Genomic DNA, 10,924 nt, shown 5'->3' with positions numbered 1-10,924 from the left:
AGATAAGCACAGTAAGATGCTGTAATGACTGTCATTTATTTTATATTATCTATTTTATTTTGTTATTATTTGTCTGTTTGTTTATTATTTGCTTGATTCTCATTTATTATTAGTTATATGTCAATTTATTTACTATTTACCTGTTTATTATTTAACTATACCTATGCATTTATTTTATCTATTATTATTTACATTGTTATAGTTATTTATTAATTTATTTGTTTATTTATCTATTTATCATTATTATAATTTTTCGCATCCGACCTAGATATGGACCAAAACGTCTCCTGCCGGCATGGTCCGACTTTGTAATCCTTTAAGTTGACAGGAACCAGTTATATTGTGGGGGTCCTAAGGGAAACGTTAGTTAGAAAGTAGTGATCTACAGTACCTCTAAGGTAGGAATGAATATTCTAAACCTTCCCTCGCACAGATGAAAACAGTAATTGCAATGGGTATTGATTCATAATTTACTTCTATGGACTTCTCATAGTCGTTGTTAGAAATATACTCTGCTATTTACATTTACATTAGAATAAATATAGATATATTTTGTATCGTATAACATAAATTTTTATCACATTTTCGAAAAAGTCACATAAAACTGTGGCCCATAATGTTTCTATAGCCCACCTTCTCCCCGGGAAATTCGAAATAATAGATTTTAATCCTTAGGGTTTGTGTACTGTTATCTCTAAATTTAAGAAATTTTCAATATTCAGAACTGGAATTCCGAAATATAGACATTTCTGGATCCCAGAAGCATTTTATGATATATAAGGAATTTTCGAGTTTTGGAAATTGCCATTAGAGAACTATCTGCAATTTCGACAGTGGTGTACCATGAACTTCTCCGTCTCCCTGAAATCCTAGTGTGGAATTAACCTTTACAAAGGTCAGTTTGATACCCTCAGGCCTGGGGGAAAGGATAGCAAGTTCTCCCTTGACATTTAGTTGATTTTGTCACTACGCTTGAGTCTGTCAACATGTCCGAGTCACAGATCTCTAGTCTGTTGCAATACCTTCAAACATTAATATTCTTTATCTTCTTTAATTATTCTGTTTATCAATTTATTCATTTTAACGGCCATAAGCCCTATGATTCTCTGGTCATTGAAAATGGTGAGCCATCATTGGTTGGCAGGCGTGGCCAACCAACGCAACGAACTCCCAAGAGACTCCAGCTCTCATACACCAGCGCTAGTCAACACAAGTTGGTATTATCCACGATATTTAACCCTGATTACTTGTTACATCTCCGTTTGTGTTGCGTCAGTACATTAAATGCATTTTTGTAAACGTGTCGAGTTCGTATTATTGTAAACATTTTGCATTACATGTTTATGGTATACTCGGCAAAAGAATTCCAATACTATTTGACTTGATCATAATATTTTAAGCCTCGGCTTGCAAGAATCATCCATATATTGTCTACAAGTTTGGTCACACTGCTTCGTTCGTGTCAGTTTGAATGTGTGTAAACATTTTTGACACACACACACACACACACATATATATATGTATATATATATATATACAATATATATATATATATATATATATATATATATATATATATATATATATATATAAACTGGAAACCCAGTTGGCAATAGTAACATAGTTCTCAGGTTCTCCCTGGGAGGATTGTTGTCTGTTGCGAATGTGAGGCTCTTTCACGACATGTTAGTAGCTCATTGGAGTGTGTGTGTATTTACCTAGTTGTATTACACGAGAAGGGAGCTATGCTCGTGGTGACCCGTCTTTGTATCTTTCAGCATCAAGTTTCTTCTTAAAAACTTGAGTAGTGTTTGCACAGTTTCTTTGTCTAATTTGTTCCAAGTATCTATCACACTGTGTGGGAAGCTATTTTTTTTTTTTTTTCAGATCTTTTCTGTAATTATCTTTTTTGAGTTTCTTTTCGTGTCCTCTTGTTTTTCCATTGTCCCATTTCTATAAATCATTCTTATCTAAGATTTCCATTCCTTTCATAATTCTATAGATAGTAGGTCTCCTCTTTCCCTTCTTTGTTCCAGAGTTGGTCATTCTAATTTGGACAGTCTTTGTTCTTATGTCATTTTGGAAAGAGCTGGTGCCAGTTTTGTTATTGCTCTTTGTATTCTTTCTAAAAAAAAAAAAATTATATTCTTTTTGGTACTGGGTGTCCATAGTGTTGCTGCGTACTCAAATTTTGGTCTTATTTGTGTAATTTTTTTTTTTTTTTTCATCATTTCCTCGTCCAAGAAGACAAATGCCACTTTTATTGACCTTAATAAATTGTAAGTTTCTCTGACTATTTTATTAATATGTTTGTCCAGTGTCATGTCTTTGCTGATCATCACTCCAAGGTCTTTTTCTGAGTTTACTTTTTTTACCTCTTCTTCATCCATTTTATAATCTCTCAATATTCTGTTTTTACTTTTTACAAATTCCATTATACTACATTTCTTGATATTGAATTTCATTTCCCACTTTTGAGTCCATTTCCAGATCTTGTCCAAGTCTTGTTGTAACGAGTTGCAATCCTTCTCTGCTCTTACTTTCTTTAGTATTTTTGCGTCGTCTGCAAAGAAATTCATATAACACTACTCCTTCATCCATGTCATTAATGCATGTGACAAACATGATTGGGGCCAGTACTGATCCCTGCAGGACACCACTTATCATTTCTTCCCAATTTGAGAGTTTATCTCTAATTACCATTCGCATTTTCCTCCCAATAATTTTCCTCTGATGCTATCCTCTGACTCTATTTTCCTTATTAGTTTCTTGTGTGGTACCTTATCAAATGCCTTTTGTAGGTCCAGAAAGGCAGTCTGCCCAACCATCTCTCTCTTGCATTATATTTATTAATCTCAAGTAAAAGCAGATCAAATTTGTTGACATGATCTTCCTTGTCTGAATCTAAATTGATTTGGATTCAATATAGTTTTTCCTCCAAATGTTTAACCCATCTATTTTTGATGACCTCTTCTCAAATTTTTGCTACTGTGCTTGTCAGGGAGACCGGTCTGTAATTTGATGGATCTTCCTTGTTTCCTCCCTTATAAATTGGTACAATGTTTGCATTCTTCCAGTCCTGTGGCACCTTTCCTTCTTGAAGTAAGCATTTAATTATATTGTATATTTTATCTGTTAATCCTTTCAGTATCCAATTTGCAATTCCGTCTGGACCATGCGATTTTCTGACGTCAAGGGTTTTGTTTTGGTCACTGATTTCCTTCTGTTTTACAATTATTTCTTTCATTGAGGGGGATATCTCTCTATTTCCTCACAGTTAGGTGAGCTTTCTATTGTGAATACTGATTTGAAGTGGTTGTTCATAATTTCAGCCATTTTCAGTTCTGTATATTCGTATTTACCTTGGCACAACTTTTCTTTTTCTTGTTTATTCTTCAGTTTGCCATTTACATACCTGTAAAATAGTTTGGGTTCTTCCTTGCATTTTTCTAATATTTTGTTTCATAGTTTCTCTTTTCATCTCTGCAAATGTACATCAAACTAAGAAATGATTATGTAAAAATATTACATAATCATTTCTTAGTTTGATGTACATTTGCCATTTGCACGTTTTCGTCTTTTTTCCATTTCCTCCAAGCTTTGTCTCTTTTATCCTTAGCCTTACATTTTTTGTTGTACCAGCTTTTTATGTATGTTCGTTCCCTTTTTTGTTGTGGTGTGTCTATTACCTAGTTGTATTTTACAGGAAGGGGAGCTATGCTCATGGTGTCCCATTTTCATATCTCATTTTATCTAGACTGTTTTTAAATTCGTGTATTGTTTTTGCACACACCACTTTCTCATCTAACTTGTTCCAAACATATGTTACCCTGTGGGAGAGTAGGGAGTGGTTGTGTGATTGATATTTTGACACAGCCCAAAGGGATTTCTCCCAGTCTTCCCTATTTTCCACATGAGATGGCGAGGGGGTCACCAATGAGTGAAGTGGCCTTGCTGTAGATATACTGTGTCTTGCTAAATTCCTTCTGACCCAGGGCAGTGGGCTGGATACAGGGATGACCATTCATCCACAAGGAGCTAAAATGAGAGAGAGGAAGGGGTGGTGGATGGGAGTGGGTGCATAGGAGTATAAGAAGAAGTTGAGAGAGGAGTGGGAGGGAGTGAAGGATAGAGTAAAACTAGGATTGGAGGAGGAATGGGGATGGTTCAAAGAGGGAGTAATAAGGTGTGCAAAGATTGTGTGTGGAACAAGGAGGGCAGGAGGAAATAGAAGGAGGGGTAGCGAGTGGTGGAATGAGGACACAAAAAAGGGTGTGGAGGAGAAGCAGGCTTTCATAAATTGATTACAAATTAGGATGAGGGAATCATATGAAAGGTACAAAGTAAAGAGAAGTAAAGCATAAGATAAAGGAGGCAAAGAGGAGAGTAGATGTGAAATGGGATAAGAGTATGACAGACAATTTTGAAAGTAATAAAAAATACTCTGGAAAGAAATTAAGAGAGGAAGAGGAGGTGAATCAAGTAGAGAAGAAAAGGTAAAAGGTGCAGATGGAGAGATGATAATGGAAGACAAGGCAGTGAGAGGAAGGTGGGCAGTATTTTAGGGAGTTGCTAAATGTGAAGGAGGATAGGGAGGGAAAGGTAGTTGCAGTGGGAAGCGCTAAGAAAAAAGACCGTGATGAGTGAGGAAAATGGAGGAGAAATAAGGAGATGAAGTGAAGACAGCTGTTAACCCTTTCGTTACTGACCCGTCAACCTTATGTAAACAAAAGTTTCAAACCGTCCCACGAATGGCTGGAGCCTTATGTTTGTAAACACAGACACTTGTCACCATATGGGTAGAAATAACCCAGAAACCGAGGCCTTGAGAGCCCTCAATACACACAGCTTATAACTGTGACATGTGCGTGTCACGGGGAGTACCTCCGGTTCCTGGCGGGTGGACTCAGCCGTGACACGCAAGTGTCACAAAACACACATCCGGTACTCAAGGGGTTAAGATGATGAGAGCAGGTAAGACACCTGGGTTGGATGGTTGCCAAATGTCTGAAAAAAGGAGGTACAGTGATGGTGGACTGGCTGGTGAGGTTATTTAATGTTTGTTTAAGAGAGGGTAGAGGGCTGGAGAAGTACCTATATAGTTCCACTTTACAAGGGAAAAGGGGATAAGTGTGAGTGTAGTAGTTTCAGAGGGATTAGTTTAAGTGTAGTTGGGAAGGCTTATGGGAGGGTCTTGATTGAAAAGATTAAGAGAGGAACAGGGGGAGTAATTGGTGAGGAATAGTGTGAGTTTAGGACAGGTAGGGGTTGTGTAGATCAGATTTTTGTGGTAAGACATGTGAGAAAGCTATAGGAAAGGGTAAGGATGTATTTTGGGCCTTTATGGATTTGGAAAAGGTTTATGACAGGGTAGAGAGGAAGGCACTGTGGGAGGTACTGCAGATATATGGGATAGGAGGAAAACTTTTAAGAGCAGTCAAGAGTTTTTACAAGAGTAGTAGAGCTTGTGTTAGGATTAGAAAGGGAGTGTGTGAGTGGTTTGAGGTAAAGGTGGGACTTGTCAGGGATGTGTTATGTCACCCTGGTTGTTCAAATTATACATGGATGGGGTGGTGCGAGAGGCGAATGCAAGGGTAGTGGGTCAGGGATTGGAGATGCTTAAAGAAAATGGAGGAAAGTGGGAGATAAACCAGTTGTTGTTTGCTGATGACACTGCACTTGTGGCAGGATCAGAGGAGGGATTGAGGAAGTTAATGACAGAGTTTGGGAAGGTGTACAAAAAAAGTTCAAGATAAATGTGGGTAAAAGTAAGGTGATGAGATGTACAATGGGTGAAAGTGGCAGCAGATTGGAAGTGAGTATTAAGGGAGAGAGACTGGAGGAAGTGGATAGTTTTAGATACTTGGGTGTGAATGTGGCAGGAAAGGGAGGGGTGGGGGTGAAGGTAGAATGTAGATAGAAGTGAGTAAATGCCTTGGGGGATTAAAAAGTGTAATGAGAAATAGACATTTGGGAATGGATGCTAAGAGGAGATTGTATGAAGGAGTGATTGTGCTGACAGCACTGTATGGGGCAGAAACATGGAACATAAGAGAGGAGTTTGAATGTGTTTGAGATGAAATGCCTGAGAAGTATGATAGGGGTTACTAGGCTGGATAGAGTGAGAATTGAGGTGAGGAGAACTGGGGTGGAAAAGGAGCTGGGAGATAGGGTTGATGAAAGAGTATTGGGATGGTTTGGAAAGAATGAGTGAAGAAAGATTAGTAAAATGGGAGTGGAAGGCAGAGGTGGAAGGAGTGAACATGTAGGGGGTGACCTACAATGAGATGGAAGAATGGGGTAAAAGGGGCCTTGGGAAAGAGGGGAATGTCTGTTGAAGAAGGACGGGTGAGGACAGAAGCTAGAGGTGAATGGAGAATGGTTGTATATGGATGATGCTGTGATGGATGAGGGGGAATGAGTGGGGGATAGGGGTGAGGGAGTATGTGTGAAAAATAAATTGACACAGCCCAAAGGAACTTCTTCCTGTCTTCTCCTTTTCTGCATGAGGGGACGGAGAGGGCAGGTCGCTGATTTAATGAAGTGACCTTGCTGTGGATGTGCTGTGTCTTGTGACACTGCTTCTGACCCAGGGCAGTGAACAAGATGCTGGGATGACCTGTCATCCAGGAGGTGCCAAGATAAGAGGGTGGGGAGTGGAGTATGTAGGGGATGGAAGGGGTGGGAGTGGTTTTTATGCCTTTGTTGTTTGGCTACCTCCCTTATAAGGGGAAAAAAGCCTTCAGTATTGTATATATGTATGTATGGTTATGTCCCTTATAAGGGAGAAAAAGCCCTTAGTATACAGACAGCTCATTAGAAGGGAGTAGCTGCCAGAATTTAGTTCTCCTTATGTGAAAAAATGGAAATTGAGTGATGTCTTGACTTGATCCCAAGACAGTGTTGATGGACACTGAAGATGAGCAAGGAGGGGTTTCACTCTAATGCCCATCCTATGGGCCACATAGCAATAATGGGATTAAAAAAAATATATATATTTTTCAAAATCGTTGACATTTATTCTTTAATTTTGTAATTAGCTTTACTCTTAGAGTTTAAAGTCTTAAAAATTTATGCTTTCCATCAAAATACACTATGTTCACGAAACTGAGGATATCAAGAGATCTATCATTTGCTTGCACCATTCTTCCTTCTGAAGTACACGACACTTTTCGTTCATTAACATTATTAACAATTCTTACCATACAATAGTCTTGGCAGTATAATAAAAATGCAGTGCAGTTGCAAACAATGACAACTTCTGCCATAACAATGACTTTATCGATATTATACAAAGGCTAGTTCTGTTGGCTCAACTCACACCTAAAGGAATCGTAGCATGATGTAATGCCTCGAGTTTATATGATTATTTATACTCTATGCCTTGCAACAGCAACAATCTACAATTTACTTACTAAAAACTCATGAGATTATTTTTTGTACTTTTCAAATGAGAGATCACGTATGCAAATAACTCAAACACTCATTGTAAATGTACTTAAGCATAGGCTGTAGAAAGGTTAACACATGACCTTTCTTACAAGTTAAGATAAACATGGTAACTTATATAATGGCAAATGCAGGTCCTGATCTCTACATGCTGCCATTACAAAAGGTTAAAATGATTCTGTGCTTGAAAAAAACAAAAACTGGGAAAAAAAAAAAAGAAATCATACATTTTCCAGTCCCACAACCATATTCCAACTCATTCTCATCATTGCCAGACTTTAACAACTCTTGACTTCCACTTTCAAGAAACAGGGTTCTTATACACTAAGAAATGTTATGTGGCAGATTAAGTAATACTTTGCTTTGTGCATCTCACCAAGCATTCTTTGTTTTTAAAGCTTCACATACTAATGACAGATCCTTCTATCATCTATCCATCACTGTTTCCAATAATATGCATGATCATGTTCCAAAAACGTAAACTAAATAAATTATAAAACAATATACAATCAATTAACTGTTGCCTCAAGTTATGCTGACTGGAAACCCACGGTCTCTCAGCAGCTGGCAATGGCCTCTGGGCCAACCCATAGATCTCTCCTGAAAGAAATTTTGGACTGATGTTTGCACTGTGTTATTGTGGGACTGTTTTTATGTCACCAGCTTAAAACAACTGAAGGAGGGGGAGCAGTCACTGGTTTTCAGCTCTCCTTGTATTTACAAGAGGAGGAAATACAGACAAAGTTAATAAAGAGATCTTGGGCCCAGTCTAAAGACTGAATGCCAGCACCTCCGAAAGGAAGGCAGGAAGTTGACAGGATCTGAAGATGAGCAGCAGGGAGACCACTCTCTGTTGTCCTTCTCATGGGACCACCTCGTTCAGGTACCTGTCATCAGTCCCAATAAAATACAATGTACAGGGTAACAGGAAACAGATCTACACTATATCTAGTTAGCACAGGTTTTACAAATTCAAGGACAGGCCACAGCCTTCACAGGAGTTGGGATGGGGAGGTGACACATTATATGCAACATCCAAACACTAAAGCTCTCTTGTTCTTTATCATAGATGATACTTCACACCCTTTTTAGGGGCTGTCATGCACCCTTTTCCTTGTTCATCTTCTTTCAAGGAAGCATGAGACATAAAAGCACTTCTACTTTCATTACAAATGCTGATAAAACTATCCTAAAAAGGTGGGATCATAATGCAATCTTAATGAATGCATTTCAATTTAATTCACAAACGTCTTTTAAATCTCACCGATGAAAAATAGGGAGTATCCAGATTATGCTATTTAGTTTTTCTTATAAGCATTAAAGCTGTAATAATAAATCCTGGCACTTGTTCAAAGTACAAAAAGGCATACCCATTACTGGCATAAAAACTAATGCAGAATGTAACTGCAGCTGTACGTTCAAATGCAATGAAATGAACATCAAGTAAAAAGATATGTACTCCTCTGTATTTTTGTACCTTCTTTTCTTGGAAGAATGACACCTTACTGAACTTCTATCACAAATATCTAATCCTATCATCATTATCATCAGCATCTCAATCTTATCATAGAATGATTACAAAAATAAAATAAGCAAATCACAAAAAAGATCATTGTGACACTACAAATAGTTAAATTTGCTTGTTTGTGTGGCCCCTGTGTAGAATGTATTAACTTCCTTTACATTCCATTTCCACTTTGTATGTCTAAGCTCTACTTAATTTGTTCCCTTGCCTCCAGTGGCTTAAATGCACAATGACTAGCAGTTAGAATTTCATAATTAAGAGATAATGTCCTTGAGCAATAAATTATAATAAATGGTTTACCTTATGCTAGCATATTAATAAAAAGTGAACAGAAATGCAAAATCATATTCATACTTGATAAAACAGAAAATAAAGGCATTTGCAAAGCAATAATTTCTGAAATGATATAGAGAACTAGTATCTAAAAGCCTATTACTCACATTCTGGCTACAAAACTGACATTGGGAGAATATTGTTCTGAATACTGAAAAAATGGGAGCAAATCCAACCAATAAAACAGGAAATATTATTACAAACAAAATATTTTTACTATGGTAGTGAAACTTGGTATTAAAAACCTTTCACAATTACACTGCCCATGTAACTGTGTAAGTAAAGTTCACTTTAGTTTTAGGCACATAGGGAAATATCATTCCAAGAGTATGGAAAAAAAAATAGGGGGCAGTGCACAATCTTTAAAATCTAGTATGCAATGTGACAACTTGTTCAATCTATTTACTGCCTTTACCACCATAATCATTCAATATCACTTTGCTTTTAAATTATATAAAAATTATGATTCAAAAACAAAAGATTAAATAAAGGAGCTAAACCAAGGAGAAGACTAGTGAGGTAAGGAAATATACATCATAAGCCTAACTTCTTTGACTACAGAAAAAGGAAGAATCTTTTAGAAAAAATAAACTCAACAATAATGTTTTCATATCAAATTATGCCATAAAATAAGTGCCAAGGCTCAAGGCTTGTGCATTTTTTTTTCTTTAACTGTTGAAATATTAGCTGTCCCAAGTCAAAGGTAGTCATCATTCATCAAAACTTTCTTGAAAGCATCATACTACTTAGGATGTAAGAGCCCAAGCAGTAGTGAGTGGTGTAAGATGCAGGCGAAGTACTTGGGCATAGGTCATAGGACGGTACTGTTGATCTGTCAATTCCAGGGCTAAGTCCTGCCAGCACATCCTACCTCCTCCTGAGAAAGGAAAATATTTATATGTTGCATTATAATATCTATTTTTGAGGGGGGGAGAGGGAGAGAGATAGGGAAAGGGGAGGAGAGAAAGAGGTTGGGAAAGGGGGGGAGAGAGAGAGAGAGGTAGGGAAAGAAGAGTGAGAGAGAGGTAGGGAAAGAAGAGTGAGAGAGAGGTAGGGAAAGAAGAGAGGGGGAGAGGTAGGGAAAGAGAGGGAGAGAGGTAGGGAAAGAAGAGAGAGAGAGAGAGGTAGGGAAAGAAGAGAGAGAGGGAGGTAGGGAAAGAAGAGAGAGAGGGAGGTAGGGAAAGAAGAGAGAGAGGGAGGTAGGGAAAGGAGAGAGAGAGAGAGAGAGGGAGGTAGGGAAAGGAGAGAGAGAGAGAGAGGTAGAGAAAGGAGGGAGGGAGGGAGAGAGGTAGAGAAGAGAAGGAGGGAGGGACGGAGGGAGAGAGAGAAAGGAGAGAGAGGGAGGAAGAGAAAGGAGAGAGAGGGGGGAGAGCAAGGAGAGGGAGGGAGAGCAAGGAGAGAGAGAAAGAGAGGGGGTAGGGGGAGAGAGAGGGGGTAGGGGGAGAGAGAGAGAGAGATGGGGGAGAGAGAGAGAGGGAGTAGGGGGAGAGAGAGAGAGAGAGAGCGGGGAGGGGGAGAGAGAGAGAGAGAGAGGGGGTAGGGGGAGAGAGAGAGAGAGAGGGGGGAGGGGGAGAGAGAGAGAGAGAGAGGGGGTAGGGGGAGAGAGAGAGAGAGAGA

At 38.5% G+C, this 10,924-nt stretch overlaps 1 protein-coding gene across 1 annotated transcript in view; it reads right to left on the bottom strand.

Annotated features, from left to right (window-relative positions):
- Window positions 1-2,170: 2,170 nt before the first annotated feature.
- Window positions 2,171-10,924, bottom strand: part of LOC143027048 (uncharacterized) — a 109,865-nt gene continuing 101,111 nt past the window's right edge. Inside the window, exon 8 of the mRNA XM_076187932.1 lies at window positions 2,171-10,184. Within this exon, the coding sequence (XP_076044047.1) occupies window positions 10,054-10,184 (131 nt within the window). The 3' untranslated portion in view covers window positions 2,171-10,053. The remainder of the gene's footprint in view (window positions 10,185-10,924) is intronic.

This window comes from Oratosquilla oratoria, chromosome 7, assembly GCF_046742065.1.
Source record: "Oratosquilla oratoria isolate Oo_2021 chromosome 7, ASM4674206v1, whole genome shotgun sequence".
Classification (NCBI taxonomy): domain Eukaryota; kingdom Metazoa; phylum Arthropoda; class Malacostraca; order Stomatopoda; family Squillidae; genus Oratosquilla; species Oratosquilla oratoria.
Note: the sequence above shows the minus strand (reverse complement) of the source record. Positions and strands in the feature narration are given on the sequence as shown.